A 16,463-nucleotide genomic window follows, 5' to 3' on the forward strand; every position below is an offset into this window, starting at 1 on the left:
CCAACTTCACAATTGTTGCCATGACTGAGCCAATTGCTGCTGCCACTATGCCAATCCATCTGATCGTGGATCTTCCTCTTTTTCTCTGATCCTCCACTTTACCAAACATGATATCCTTCTCCAGGGACTGGTTCCTCCTGATGATATGTCTGAAGTATGAGAGACTAAGTCTCACCAGCCTGGCTGCACTTCTTCTATCACAGAATTGTTTGTTATTTTGGCAGTCCATGGTACTCTTAATATTCTCCTCCAACACTATAACTTACATGCATCAATTATTTTACAGTCTTCCTTATTCACTGTTCAACTTTCACATGCATATGAAGTTATTAAAAAAACCATGACTTGGATCAGGTGCACCTAAGTCCTTAAACTGACATCTTTGCTCTTCAACACTTTAAAGAGGTCTTGTGCAGTAGATTTGCCTAGTGAAATATGTCATTTGATTTCTTGACTGCTGCTTCCATGAGTGTTGATGATTGATCCAAGCAAAAGGAAGTCTTTGACAACTTCAATCTTTTCTCCATTTATATGGATGTTGTTTATTGGTCCAGTGGTGAGGATTTTTGTCTTCTTTACATTGAGGTGCAATTCATACTGACAGCTGTAGTCTTTGACTTTATTAGTAAATATTTTAAGTCCTCTTCACTTTCAGTAAGCAAGGTTGTATCATCTGCATATCGCAGGTTGTTAATGAGTCTTCCTCCAAACCTGATGCCATGTTTTTCTTCATATAATGCAGTTTAAATTATTTGCTCAGCATACAGGTTGAATAAGTATGGTAAAAGAAAACAACCCTGGTGCACACCTTTGCCAATTCAAAAATAATTCAGTGTCCCCTTGTTCTTTTCCAACAACTGTCTCTTGGTTGTACAGGTTCCTCATGAGCACAATTAAGTGTTCCAGAACACACATTATCCGCAATGTTGTCCATAGCTTGTCATGATCCACACAATCCAAAGCTTTTATGTAGTCAATAACGCACAGGTACACATCTTTCTGGTATTCGCTGCCTTCAGCCAAGATCTATCTGACATCAGCAATGATATCCCTCATTCCTTGTCCTTTTCTGAATCTGGCTTGAACCTCTGAAAGATCTCTGTCAGGGTATGGTTGCATCCATTTTTATATTATCTTTAGCAAAATTTTACTTGCATGCGATACTAGTTATATTGTCTGATGATTTCCACATTCTGTTGGGTCACCTCTCTTTGGAATGGGTACAAACATGCATCTTTTCCAGTCAGTTATCCAGGTAGCTGTCTTCCAAATTTCTTGGCATAGATGAGTAAGTGCCTCCAGTGCTGCATCAGTTTGTTGAAAGTTTTCAATTTGTATTCCATTAATTCCCAGTGCCTTCCTCTTTGCCAATGCCTTCAATGCACTTTGGACTTCTTCCTTCAGTATCATTGGCTCTTGATCTTATGCTACTTCTTCAAATGGTTGAATGTTGACTATTCCTTTTTGGTACAGTGACTCTGTGTATTCCTTTCATGTTCTTTTGATGTTTTCTGCATCATTCAATATTTTGTCTGTGTTGTTGTTGCTGTTAAGTGCTGTCAAATTGATTCGGACTTATAGCAACCCTGTATAGAGTTTCTGAGGAGCAACTGGTGGATTTGAACTGCTGACTTGTAGTTCACAGTCCAGTGCTGATCCTATATTGTAAGTTGAGGCTTGAACTTTTTCTTCAGTTCCCTCAGCCTGAGAAATCTGAGCATTTTCTTCCCTTTTAGCTTTCTAACTCCAGGTCTTTGCACATTTCGTTATAATATTTGATTTTGTCTTCTCGAGCTGACTTTTGAAATTTCCTGTTCAGCTCTTGTACCTCCTCATTTCTTCCATTTGCTTTAGCATCTTTATACTGGAGAGCAAGATTCAGAGTATCTTCTGACATCCATTTTGGTGTTTTCCTTATGATCTTTTGCTTTCTTTACAGATGATGTTCTTGATGTCATCCCACAACTCTTGGTCTTGGGTCTTTAGTGTCTAATGCATCAAATCTATTCTTGGGATATATTCAAAGTCACATTTTATCTCTCATTTGTTTTAATTTTCATCCACTTCATCCTGAACTTGCATATGAGCAGTTGATGGTTTGTTCCACAGTCTGCCTCTGGCCTTGTTTTGGCTGATGATATTGGAGCTTTTCTATAATCTCGTTCCACAGATGTTGTCAATTTGATTTCTGTGTATTCCCTCATGTGAGGTCCATGTGTATAGTCACCATGTATTTTGCTGAAAAAAGGTATTTGAAATGAATAAGTCATTGGTCTTGCAAAATTCCATCATGTGATAGCCAGCATTGTTTCTATCACCAAGGCCTTATTTTCCAACTATTGATCCTTTCTCTTTGTTTCCAACCTTTGCATTCCAATCACCAGTAATTGTCCATACATTTTGATTGCATGCTTGATCAATTTAAGACTGAAGAAATTGGTAAATTTCTTCAGTTTCATCATCACTGGCATTAGTGGTTGGTGCATAAATTTGAATAATGGTGGTATTAACTGGTCTTCCCTGTAGGCGCATCACAGACACCATTGTACTTCAAGACAGATCTTGAAGTGTTCTTTTTGATGATGAATGTGATGCTATTCCTCTTCAATTTGCCATTCCAGGCATAGTTAACCATGTGATAGTCAGATTCAAAATGGCCAATATCAGTCCATTTCAGCTCACTAAGATCTAGGATATCAATGTTTATGAGTTCTATTTCATTTAGACAACTTCCAATTTTCCTAGATTCATACTTTGTACATTCCATGTTCCAATTATTAATGGATGTTTACAGCTGTTTCTCTTCATTTTGAGTTGTGCCCCATTAGCAAATGAAGGTTCTGAGAGCTTAATTCCATTCACGTCACTGTGGTCAACTCTGCTTTGAGGAGGCAGCTCTTCCCCAGTCATATTTTGAGTGCCTTCCAAATTGAGGGTCTCATCTTCTGGCACTATATATCTGATAATATTCTGGTGCTCTTCATCATGTTTGCTTTCAGTGACTAAATATATGGAAGTAGTTTGCCTTTCCTTCTTCCTAGTCTGTTTTTGTCTGGAAGCTCAGCTGAAATCTGTCCACCATGGGTGACCCTGCTGGTATTTAAAATACTTGTGGCATAGCTTCCAGAATCATAGCAACATGCAAGTCAGTACAGTATGACAAACTGACAGACAAGTGGTGGGTTGCTAAGATTAGGTGGCTGCACTCACAATGACCTGATGCACAACAGAACAAAACACAGCCGGGTCTTGCATCATTCTCATAATTGTTAGGCTTGAACCTATTGTTGCTGCTACTGTGCCAATACATTATGTTGGAGGTCTTGCTCGTGTTTGCTGACCCTCTACTTTATCAAGCATGATGTCCTTCTCCAGGTACTGGTCCCTGTACATAACATGTCCGAAGTCTGGTGCATTCTTGCTTCTAAGGAGCATTCTTGTTGTACTTCTTTCAACCAGAGAGATGGTTGGCAAAGTGGCAACAATTGTTAGGTTGGCCCAGGACCAGGCAGTATTTTTGTTCTGTTGTGTATAGGGTCGGTACTGACTTGATGACACCTAACAACAACAACTGGTGGAAGAGAACAACACACTACTGGGTGTTGACCTCCATATACTGTGGTTCTGTCATGGCTATTTCCATCAACAGAAAACCATGTCCCTGTGGGCCTTGGTTTCTTCATCTGCAAGATGAAGGGTGGTTGAGCTGATTGGACAAGCTGATTCACTGAGGTACCTTCCATCTCTGATGTTGTACAGGATTCTGTGCACACATGAGATGGGGGAGTTCTGGTGGGATAGGAGTGTCTTGGAGCCAAGAATGTGGACAAGGAAGGAATGGTAGGTGTAAGGGCCTGAAGAAGGTTTTCTGCAACCCATTTCATCTGGAGCAGCCTGTTTGTCCCTGGGCTCAGACTCCTGGCAGGACCTTGTCTTCCTTCCCCTAAACCCCTCCCCCCAGGCCAAAGAGCTCTGATGCTAGAACACCGGGTATCTGACCCAACAGAACTTGGTTTTCTCCTTCCTTCCTGAATACCTTGGTTTCAGGTTTCCCTTTCTTCCTCCCAGGTCTGATCAGCTCGGCAGGAGGCAGTTGTAGGAGTCAGGACAGAGAGAATGGAACTGAAGGCACAGGTATCTAGACTGTAAGACTCTGAGTGGGCAGGTAGGGGTCTCCACCACTGGCACTCCATGTACTCCTGAAGACTTCTCATTTGCTGCTCCCCACCCATCAGTCAGAGGCAGACCCTCAGTGGGGGAGATGGGGGCTCTTCTTGAAGATCACACAGCTGGTGTGGAACCACAGTCACATCCAGCACCAAGGAGCACCAAGCCTGCGTTCTTTCCACAGCCTCATCCTGCCGCCTCACTGGGGCAGACTCAGAATCGCTTAATAAAATCAGAGACAACTGAGACATTGGCACTGGGAAGGTTTTATTTTTTGCTTGTTTATTTCATTCCAACAAGAACATGACTAAATAAATGAACAAATAAAAAAAGCTTTAAAACCCAAAATATAGAGCAAAGTCAAAATTACCCGAGATCTCACCAAGTGGAGGCAGCTACGGTTAACAGTCTGGTGAACAGATTTCCAGACAATTCTCTCTCTGTGTGTGATTTTATTATAGCAGGATCGTATACTGTTTCATAACCCACTCTTTTCCTCAGTAATGTCATAGAAATCTTTCCTTTGCCCTTCACTGAACGGCTGCAGACTACTTGGTGATATTCCATTACAAGTGAAAGTGTGTATCCTCCCTCCTTTATCCAATTCAGTACTGATGGACATTTAGATTGTTTCCAGCGTTTTGCTATTACAAAAGCTCTAGAATAAACATGAGAATACCTCTGTCTTGGCCATTTGTCCCACTATTGTTTTAGGAAGCTGATCTGAAAGAAAATTTTCCTATATCAGTAGAGGCCACTCTACTGCCTCATTCCAGTTGCAAAGTCTTGTCTCCCCCCATGCCCCATCCCCCACCAGCAACTTGGGGCTCTCACATCCATGGGTGTCTCTAGGCAGGTGCAGCTCAGGGATGCAGAATTTTCCTTGGGCAGTTCTGGGTAGGGAACAGAGAGCTCCTCAAGCTGTGAATTGTCAAGTCCAAAATCAAAGACATGGTTAGTTGTTCACACAAATCGGCTTGTACAGTTTCTTGTCAGGGTCTTGAGGCCTCTTCCAGGGATTTGACTTTGCTTTCTAGGAAGCACTTGGGCCAGGCAGGGGCTAAAGAGACAAGCAGGTGGGCCAGAGGGGACCCCTGCCAAGATTGAGGCCTTGACTAGTATTTCCTAGATTCTCTCATCAATTTGTTCTTTTGGCCAGAAAGCCAGGCTTGGTGGTGATGGTGGTTGTGTGCTGTGGAGTCGGTTCCAACTCATAGCAGTAGTATATAGAGTTTCTGAGGCTCTAAATCTTTAAGGGACCAGAAAGCCTCTTTCTCTTGCAGAATGGCTGGTAGTTTTCAACTTTTGACCTTAAGGGTAGCAGCCTGACTCATAACCACTACATTACCAGAGCTCCTTAGGCTCTGTGGTAAGTAAGGGCTGGATAAGGAGCTGGGTCGTACAATCAAAGAACAGGAAGTTCTCACAGTTGACTGGGAAGAGAACCCCAGCAGTCAGTCAAAGGGGCAGTAACTATCATGTACTGAGGAGGAGTACAGGATGCACTGCGGAAGCTGTTGGAAGGGTTACTCTATCATCAGACTTTAGTGTGTCCCTTGGCTGATGTCTCAGTTTCCTCAGGCTGCCATAAAAAAAGACCACAAGTGGGTTCCTTTAAAACACAGAAATTTATTTTCTCACAGTTTTAGAGGCTAAGTGTAGCAATGTAGATTGAGAAAGAAGCTGTTCCATGCCTCTCTCCAGCTTCTGGTGGCTGTGACCAACCCTTCCCTGCTTACAGACGCATCTGGCTCAGTTGTCACATAACATATCCCTGCTGTGAGTCTGGGTCTGTTCTCCCCTTTATGAAACACTCAGAAAGGATTAGGACACTCTAGTATCCCAGGATTCTGGACCTTATATAGGATTTCCGAGGCTGTAAATCTTTACAGGAGCAGAAAGCCTCATCTTTCTCCTACGGAACAGCTTGTAGTTTTGAACTGCTGACCTTGAGGTTATCAGCCCAACTTGTAACCACTATGCTACCAGAGCTTCTTTGTAGCAAGATGGCTGCTCCCTTTTCCATTTATCATGACTGCTTTCCCAGCAGGAAGAAGGGAAAAGGGCCAAGGGGAGACAGGCTATGTCTGCTCAGTTTATCTCTTTTAAAAAGCCTGCCTGAAATGCACACCCTGCTGAAACCTCCATAGATGTCTCACTGGCCAGATTTATCTACTGGGCACCCACAAGTGAGTATTTTTAGCTGGGCACATTGTCACCTTGGACAAAACTGGGGTCCTTTCGAGTGGAATAGTGGGAGATGGCCATTGGGTTTGCCACACAGCTTGCTTGAATTGGGATCTTGGTTAGGAATGTCCAGTCTAGAAAGCCACAAGGCCCTTCTCTTTGTCCCCTTATGTCTCAAAGGTTGGCCACAGCAGAGAGTATAAAACTTGGATTTTTTGCTGAGATGGAAGTTTCTAGGCACTGACCACAAACATCCCTCACATGCTAATCTTTGAGTTCTTGCCTTTTCCTGAAAATCCTCTTCAGAAATGTGTGCTTATTCACATGGAGGAGGGAAGGGCTGTTATAGGATCAGCAGGCCACAAGAGCCACACACTGGGGGAGAGTGAAGTCAGATCGCTGTTCCAGATCCTCAGTCACCCTGCTTGGAGACATGGACTAAAATGTTTTGACATCTTCATGTACATCCCACCTCCTTGTGGGGAGCTCTGGAGAGCTCTGAGACATGATCAATCACAGGACATCTCTTCTCCTCCCCACTCCATCTGACCTGCCTCTTCTTCCAAGCTCAGTCAACTTTCTCCATGAAGATCCCCTACCCACTCATCCCTCCCAGCCTCTTCCTACACATGCGGCTTCAGGCAGCACCTGCTAATGGTCAAAAGCCATTGGTTTTGAAGGAAGAAGTCACATACCTGTGAGGTCACGTTATCTTTAATAGCAGCCCTTGAAGTGTGGTCCCTAGAGCAGCTACATCAGCATCCCAGAGAACCTGCCAGAAAAAGACTTGAGGAATAAGAAACTCAGGGTTGGGGCCCAGAGATTTGTTTTATCAGAATCAGGTGATTCTGATTCTGGTCAAATTTGAGAGCCGCTAACACATAACGAGGAGTCCTGGTGTGGCGCCGTGGCCTAATGCATCAGACTGCAAAGTCATTTGAACTGCAAGGTCGGTGGTTCAAGCTCACCAGCTGCTCCTTGGAAACCCTATACAGGGTCACTATGGATCAGAATTGACTCAACAGCACTTAACAACAACATATAAGGAAGGAGCTCTGGTAGTGTAGTGGTTACAAATCGGGCTGCTAATCTCACGGTCAGCCATTTGAAACTACCAGCTGTTCCATGGGAGAAAGATGAGGCTTTCTGGTCCCATAAAGATTTACAGCCTCAAAAACCCTGTACAGGATTGCTATGGGTCCGACACTGACTCCACGGCACATAACAACAACAACATATAATGGGGAGTCCTGGGTGTTAATACACCAGACTGCAAAGCCGTTTGAACTGCAAGGTATGCGGTTCAAGCTCACCAGCAGCTTCTCAGAAACCCTATACAGGATTGCTATGGGTTGGAACTGACTCGATGGCACTTAACAACAACAACAACAACATATAATGACTCTCAGGCTATGAAACAGCGTCTAGACCATTAGTGCCAACAGCTGTTGTTGTTAGGTGTCATTGAGTCAGTTCTGACTCACAGTGACCCTATGCTCACCACAAGACACTGCCCAGGGCTATGCCATCCTCACAATCACTGTGATGTTTGAGACTATATTGCAGCCACTGTGTTAGTCTATCTTGGTGAGGGTCTTCCTCTTTTTTCGCTGATGCTCTACTTTACCAAGCATGATGTCCAAAGTACATGAGGCAAAGTCTCACCATCCTTATTTTTAAGGGCATTCTGACTTCTTCCAAGACAGTCTTGTTTGTTCTTTTGGCAGTCCATGGTATATTCAATATTCTTTGCCAGTCCATGATTATTCTCTGGTCTTCCTTATTCAGTATCCAGCTATCACATGCATATGAAACAATTGAAAATACTATGGCTTGGGTCAAGCACATATTAGTACTCAAGGTAACATCTTTGCTTTTTAACACTTTACAGAGGTCTTTTGCAACCAATTTGCAATAGTCATTTGATTGATACAATGCAAATAGTCATTTGATTTCTGTAATGCTGTTTATATGGTTGTGAATTGAGGATCCAGGTAAAATGAAAGCCTTGACAAAGTTTCTTTTTTCTCTGTTGATCATGACGTTGCTTATTGGTCCAGTTGTGAGGATTTTTGCTTTCTTTATGTTGAGTGTAATTCATAATGAAGCCTTTGGTCTTCATCAGTAAGCGCTTCAACTCCTTTTCACTTTTAGCAAGCAAGGTTATGTCATCTGCATATTGGAGGTTGTTAATGAGTCTTCCTCTAATCCTGATGCTGTGTTCTTCTTGGATTTGCTCGATATACAGATTAAATTTGATGAAAGGATACAACCCTGATGCATTGGTTTTAAATCACACAGTTACTCCTTATTGTATTTGAACGACAGCCTCTTGGTCTATGTACAGGTTCCACATGAGCACAATCAAATTCTGGAATTCCCATTCTTTGAAATATTATCCATGATTTATTAAGACTCACACAGTCAAATTCCTTTGTAACACAGGTAAAGATCTTACTAGTAGTCTCTGCTTTCAGTCAAGATCCATTTGGCATCAGCAATGATACTCTTTGTTCAACATATTCATTTGAATCCAGGTTGAATTTCTGGCAGTTCACTACTAATGTTCTGCTGCAATCCTTTCTGACATTTCTTCAGCAAAATTTTCCTTACATGTGATGCTAATGATATCGTTTGACAATTTCTACATACTGTTTGATCACCTTTATTAGTAATAGACACAAGTATGGATCTCTTCCAGTTGATTGGCCAAAGTATTCTCTGCTTCCAGATCTCTTGTCATAGACTAGTGAACACTTCCTGTATTGTATCCATTTGTTGAAGCATTTCAAGTGTTCTATCAATTCCTGGAGGTTTGTTTTTTGCCAGTGCCTCCATTGCAACTTTGACTTCTTCCTTCAATACCATTGGCTTTTGATTATGTACTACCACCTGAAATGGTGGAACATTGACCAATTCTTTTGGTACAATGACTGTGTGTATTTCTTCCATCTTCTTTTGATGCTTCCTGCATCATTAATATTTTGCCCAGAGGATTCTTCCATATTGCTACTTGAGGTTTTCTAATAGTAGGTATCCAATAAATATTTGCTCAATGAATGTCCCAAATAATCTACAACCGACCTGGCATCCACCAATTGATGAGCACATTGGGAGTTCAGTGGTAGAGTTTTTTGCCTCCCATGCAGGAAGCCTGAGTTCAATTCCCAACCAAGTATAGCCACCACTCATCCATCAATGGAGGCTTGTGTGTTGTCATGATGCTGAACAAATTTCAGTGGTGCTTCTAGTCTAAGACTAGGAAGAAAGATCTTGTGATCTACTTCTGAAAATCAGCCAATGAGAGCTCTATAAGAGCCAAGGACAGGGCATCCTCTCGTTCTATTGTGCGTGAATCAGGACCCAACTCAGTGGGCGCTAAGAACAAAGACCAGTTAGGGAGGCTGCCTGGATGATTTCCTTTCCTGTTTCTTGGGGTCCTCAGTGGTTAAATTCCAGCTACATGCTTGTTTCCTCACCTTAGCTGACAGGTCTACTGGTAGACACCTGACCCACAATGGACCAATCAGATTCGCTCTCCTAAGAATTTGCCATTTAAAGCCAAAGCAATAGGGACCCAGATTACCGGCAATAGCAATAGCTGAAGTCTTTCCTGCACTTGTGGTGCATGTAATAATGTAAAACACGATGCTGAGCGCTTTACATATATTATAATCTGGTCTTCACAACAACCTCGCCAGACAGATCTGATTATTCTGCCTATTTTTCAGAAGAAGAGGGGAGTAACATTCCCAAGGCTCATAGTAGCGGATGGCCAAGGCAGGAGAGCTGGTGTGGTAGTTGAAACTGAGCCAAGTGATGACAGAGACCAGGTCTACCAGCTGCTGCTGCCCAGCTTCATGGGAACTGGGCCCTGGACTGACTGCATGTGAGGAGTGAGAACCTGACACAAAGTAGGGCAGGAGTCATAAGAGGGGAAGTATGGAGAAACTATTCCCCAACCCCAACCCCAACCCCCGGGAGAGCAGGACACAGACACAGTCCAGCCTGGGTCCATGGAAACTTTCATACACACCGAGAGTGACCACTGGGAGTACTCAGATCTTCCCCAACCTCCTCCTACCAGGGAATTAGCAGCAAACTTGCAGAAAAGAAAAATGGGTGGGCAGCTCATTTTGGAAACATGGGTCAGGGGACAGTGGAGAAATTTGCATCCTCCTCTGCTATCAGTCTAGAGGAGCCAACACCCAAGAGGCTGAGGGGGTGGAGGCAGCTGGGATGTGCCAGGGATGGCTGGGCAGGGAATCAATGCAGATAGGAGAAGGGAATCGGGCTGGAGGCCCACAGTGCTCTGGCTGCCATTGTTGTAGGCTTTAGATACCCTAAGAGGACAAAACTGTCAGAATTCAAGTCACAGCAAGTTCAGGGTTGTTTGTCTTTATTTAAAAAAACAAACCAACATCTTTTATTAGTACAGACAGACACAGGAGGGACAATCAAAACATCACTTATACTGCACTCACCCAGGCCACAGCTTTCAAAGCTCAGAGCAGGATTCTCACCTGGGCTGCACACGGGCCCAGTCACACAGATGCATTTCTTAATGCACAAATTTTCCTTTAAATAAAAAACAAAATCCAACAATCATCAGTCAGAAAAAAAGCCAGGGCAAGACATTCTTTCTCTCCCATGAGGAGGGGACAAGGGTTGGCAGTGGAGGCACAGCTCTGGCTTCTCACAGGTGGGGTGAGGGTTCTCCCACCCCTCAGCATGATAATCCGGCTCCTTGGCTCAGTGTGGCTACTGCCAAGTCGCTGCCAGGGGCCCCCCTTGCTGCTGAGAGATGGAAGGGATCTGTCCCGACGCCCACAGGTGGGGGCGGCCATTGGGAACCCAGCTTGTCATCAGCGTCCCTGAAGCCCCCGCAGTCCAGGATACAAATAGCTCCAGGCCCACGCGACTCCTAGTCTTCTGACAGGGCTGCTAGCTCCTGTTTCTTCTTTTTCTTTTTATTATTTTAAGGATCAAAATTCAGAGTAAAAGCTGGTAGTTCTGGAAACTTTTGCTCTGGCTTCTCAGATAATTATGGTGGAGTAGTGAGAAGGTCCCCTCCAGGCACAGGGGAGCAGAAATGGGGACCCTTCCTCTGGAGGGAGTGGCGCAGGGCTGAGGAAGGAGATAAGCTCACGCCAGCCTGTGGCTCTGACAAAGAATGGCACCACCCCATGCCCAACTCTCAGAGGGCCCTCCAGCATCTGGAACCTTCTGAGGCCAGTCCTTTCAGCCCTGAGGCAACTACTGGGGCCAGCGTATGGAGTGGGCTGAGGGAGAGAAGGGGATGCTCTGAGACCGAGCTCTAGATGAGGAAACTCAGGAGTGGGCTTAGCTCACTTAGAAAAGAGTTTGGGGCAGCCGAGTTCATCGAAGGGCAGAGCACAAAGAAGCAGGTTCAATTCTGCATCAAGCCCCTCAGTTAATAAAAATTCTTACTGAGAGAGCCATTTCTTTTGATTATTTCTTGAGGGTTTCATCCCTATAGTCCAACCCTGGTCTCCCCCAACCCAGCATTGTTAGGTGAAAACCAGCCAATTACAGCACTATGGATCACAATGGTGCTCTCCAAAACCGGTCATGGGGATGGTACAGGACCAGCAGCCTCTGGGCCTACCCCCAAGTATTCTCAAGTGTCCAGTGGTAGGGACTGAACGTGCCCAGCGGGTCCCTTTTCAGAGGGCAGTGTCTCAGGAGGAAGCGGACAGATGACACCAGGGCTGAGGTGAAGCCGCCCACCAGAGATGCAGTGTCCGCTCTTGGAGAGACCCGTGGGTGCCGGGAGGGGGCTTGCAAGCCGGCACATCTCACCAGGCCCCCCTGGCATCTCTGCAGGGCAGGCTCCTCGCTCCAGCAGCGGCCGTGTGGGATGTTGGGCTCAGCCTGTTTCCTTGGTAACTGGACTTTTTCTGAGCTCCAGCCTGGTGAGGTTCCACGTGGTGGGAGAGTCTGCAGGGAAGCAGGACCTGTGCCAGCCTGTGGGTGTGTGTGACTGGGGGCCGCCAGCAGGCTGCCTCAGGTAGCAGAGGGCCAGGTGGTGCCTGGGAGGCAGAAGGCTGGCTTCCAGCAGGAGGAATCTGCTCTGGTCCAAGTTGGGGGACTTTTCTTTAGCATTTGTCTTTATTCCAGTTCAAAGCCATCGTAGAAACTTCTCTACAGTGTGTCAGGAATCTCAAATCTGAGGTGCTCTGTGGTTTCTCATACTTCCTCTCCCATCACACATTTCTTCTCTGAGCAGCGTTCACCGGATTTACCCGGGAGATGGGCCTTATGTATGTAGGTTCTGAGTCAGTTTCCATTCCAAGGGAGAGCCGGGCTTGCTTTCAGAGGGAGGGCCGCAGGAGATTGGTGGTGAGGGACAGCGGCAGCAGCAGCAGCATCGGGGACACTGTGGAGGCCGAGACCACTGAGGGAACAAACACAACAGTGAGGCCTCCAGTCTGCAGGGCTGGCTCGTGGCCCCAGGGACCCGTGGACAGGACTCTAAGGAATGTCCTTCTATGCACTAATCTCACTCCAGGCTCTGGCCCCTACCTCTCAATTTTCTCTCCCCTGGCTTCATTACATATGCATGTCTTTAAAAAATTATACTACATGCATATTTATGTAGTTGCCTCCAATCCTCTTTGGACTATTATAACAAGCATTTATGCTAATTACTCAGGTCTGTTTGGGTTACACAGCCTGTGTTTCTGCCTACAGTTGTCTGCAGCTCCCTGTTTAGCCCCTTCTTCACCTTGGTTCTTTATGAAATGGGGGCCTTTGCCCTGTGTCACCAGGAACCTAGAGAGTCCTGGATGGTGTTGAGGAATACGGCTGGTGCCTGTTCCTGTTCTGTGTGGTGTGGAGTTGCCCCTCCCAGGGTTTTGGAAGCTCTCCAGCTGTACCCAGGCCACCCTACCTGCATGGGAGCACTGTTGAGACAGCATTCCTTCCAGGGATGCCACGTAGTCGAGGCCCAGCCAGTCTTGGTAAGAGGTTTTCTCTCCCACAGGCACGGCTCGGATGGTGGCATCTTTGAACAGCAGGTCTTGGCCGTGATAGTCAGAGGAGTCGAACATTTTGAATCCATTCTTGTTGTGGTCATCTCCAAACAGGTCCTGGAAGTAACACAATCAGACCTACTTTTCCTCTCAGTTCACACATGACCACTGGCCCAGGGACCTCTTGCTTTCCATACAGAGAACCAAAGAGGAAGTCATTCAGGGTACCATACACTACTCTGATTTAAAGTCATACACTTGACAACTAGTTGGTCTCTGTCATCAAAGGGACTTAGGAAACATAAGACTATAGACACCATCATAAGATACTGATTTAGAAACATTATACCAAAGCCAGTTCAAGGGTGCAGAAGTGAAGTATGTGATGATGCACAAGAAGAAAAATCCCAGAAATTAGTGGCACTATGGATGGTGTTATAAGTGTCTTGCTAGTTTGAACGACTTGTGCATCATTTCTCAACCTTTTCTACAATGCCTCCTCACTCTAAATTATGGGTCTCCTTCCCGTTAAAACCAGAACAGTGTCACTGAGAGAGCCTGTCATTCTGCCACCAGTAATAATAAATGAGTTGAATATGCCTTTACTAACTCTCCCTCTCCACAATTTGTCAGTTTGTCGTACCGTGATGGCTTACATGTTGCTAGGATGTTGGAAGCTATGTCACTAGTATTTCAAATACCAGTATGGTCACCCATAGTGGACAGGTTTAAACAGAGCTTACAGACTAGGAAGAAAGGACTTGTGATCTACTTCTAAACATCAGCCAATGAAAATCTTGTGGCTCATCACAGAACATTGTCCAAATCGCTTGCTTTGGATATGCCACTGGGAAAGACCAATTTTTGGAGGAGGACATCATGTTTGTTGAAGTAGAGGGTTGACCAATGTGTGGGAGACCCTTGGTGAGATGGATGGACATGAGAGCCACAAAAATGGGCCAGGACATGTTGGTGATTGTCAGGGATGATGCAGGATTGGGCAACATGCTGTTCTATAGTACATAAAGTTGCCAGGAGCCAGAACTGATTCAAGGACAGCTAATGATAATAATAACACTGACCCTCCTAGTGGCCTGGAGACTCTATCGCTACCCCATTCCCTGCTGAGAATCCCTGGCAGGATTAGCGCTATGGCTACAGCCCAAAAACAGTTACTAAGAAGATCAAAAGTAGTAGGAGAAATTATGCATGCGTACATAGATAGAAGGACATCTACAGACCATGCATGCATAAATGCCCGTGTCAGTTTTAAAGTACTGACCAATAGGGAAAGAAGGTGCAAGGCCTCTGGAGTCCCTAGGTTGTACAAACAGTGCTTGGCTACTATTCAAAAGGTTGTCAGTTTAAACCCATCCAGAGGCACCTTTGAACAAAGGTCTGGTGGTTTGCTTCCCAAAGGTCACAGCCATGAAAACTCTACAGAGCCCATGTACTCTGCACACACAGGGTTGCCATGAGTTTGAGATGACTCCACAGAAAACTCTTTTGTGTTTTAAATGGTTCTCTTGAAGGTGTGACGAGACACATTGGCTTCTTTTCAGAAAAATGTACATCCACACAAGGTTTCTCATGCTACTTCATTGAGTTTAGAGATCTACTACTGAGGAAGCCCAGGGACCCAAGGTGAAGAACGCTAGGGCAGATAGACTGTGGGGAAGATGAAAAGAACATAGATAATTTTAGAGTTTAGGAGCAGGTGTGGAGAGCCAGCTGACTCCGCTACGTGGTGCTGAAGGGTGGGATAGGCAGGTTCAGCCTCAGTCAGCTGGGTGGGGTAGATTAGGAACCTGGGCTTCATCAGCATGCAGCCTGGTTTTAATTCTAACCCTGGTAGTGAAGGAGGTGATGAGTTGGATCAAATTCTAGATGTAGTTTGAATGTGTAGTCAACAAAGTTAGCTGAGAAACCGGATATCCATGTGAGAGAAAGATGAGTCAGAGATAAGTTCTGAGACCCTGGGAAGGCTGGAATCACTGTGAAATTGAAACTAGGAAAATTGGGAGGAAAAAGAGCTCAATTTTGGGTTTGTTCAGTTTTAAATGAACATTTGTTAGAAATATACATCAAACTGTCAGTGGGCAATTGTTAGATGTAGAAGTTGGGGCTTAAGAAAGAGGTGGGGCTGTAGATGTAAATTTAGGATCCATCTGCATGTTGATGTTGTTGTTAGGTGCCGACAAGTTGGCTCCAACTCATAACAACCCTATGTACAACAGAACAAAACACTGCCTGGTCTGGCACCATACTCACAATTGATGTTACACTTTATCCAACTGCTGTAACCACTATGCCAATCCATCTTGTTGGGGTCTTCCTCTTTATCGCTGGCCTTCCACTTTACATAGCATAATGTCCTTCTCAAGGAAGTACTGGTCCCTCCTGATAATATGTCCAAAGTATGAGAGACGAAGTCACGCCGTCCTGGCTTCCAAGGAGTATTCTGAGTATACTTCTTCCAAGAGAGATTTGTTTGTTCTTCTGGAAGTCCAGAGGATACTTTCAATATATTCCTTCAATACCATAATTTGAATGCATCAAGTCTTCTTTATTCATTGTCCAACTTTCACATGCATATGTTGTTGTTTTTAAGTACCATGGAGTTGGTTCCAACTCATAGTGACCCTGCACTGGGTTTCCAAGGTTGTAAATCTTTACAGGAGCAGAAAGCCTCATCATTCTCCCGTGAACAGCTGGTAATTTTGAACTGCTGACCTTGAGGTTGGCAGCCCGATTCATAACCATTATGCTACCAGAGCTCCTTGCATATGAGGCAATTGAAAATCTCATGGCTTGCATCAGGTGCACCTTAGTCCTCAAACTGACACTTTTGCTCTTAAACACTCTAAAGAGGTTTGGTGCAGCAGATTCGCCTAATGCAATACATCATTTGATTTCTTGACTGTTGCTTCCATGAGTGTTGATTGTGGATACAAGCAAAATGAAGTCTTTGACAACTTCAATCTTTTCTCCATTTGTTGTTGTTGTTAGGTGCCATCGAGTCAGTACCGACTCATAGTGACGTTATGTACAACAGAATGAAACACTGGGCCAACCTCACTACTGTTGCCATGCTTGAATCCATTGATACTGCCA

At 44.7% G+C, this 16,463-nt stretch overlaps 1 protein-coding gene across 1 annotated transcript in view; it reads right to left on the minus strand.

Annotated features, from left to right (window-relative positions):
- Positions 1-12,689: 12,689 nt before the first annotated feature.
- Positions 12,690-16,463, minus strand: part of MFI2 (antigen p97 (melanoma associated) identified by monoclonal antibodies 133.2 and 96.5) — a 41,625-nt gene continuing 37,851 nt past the window's right edge. The window contains exons 15-16 of the mRNA XM_006869442.1: positions 13,268-13,466; positions 12,690-12,772 (exon numbers count right to left, since the gene is read on the minus strand). Coding sequence (XP_006869504.1) covers positions 12,690-12,772; positions 13,268-13,466 — 282 coding nt within the window. The remainder of the gene's footprint in view (positions 12,773-13,267; positions 13,467-16,463) is intronic.

Source organism: Chrysochloris asiatica, unplaced genomic scaffold (assembly GCF_000296735.1).
Source record: "Chrysochloris asiatica unplaced genomic scaffold, ChrAsi1.0 scaffold00130, whole genome shotgun sequence".
In the NCBI taxonomy this organism is placed as follows: domain Eukaryota; kingdom Metazoa; phylum Chordata; class Mammalia; order Afrosoricida; family Chrysochloridae; genus Chrysochloris; species Chrysochloris asiatica.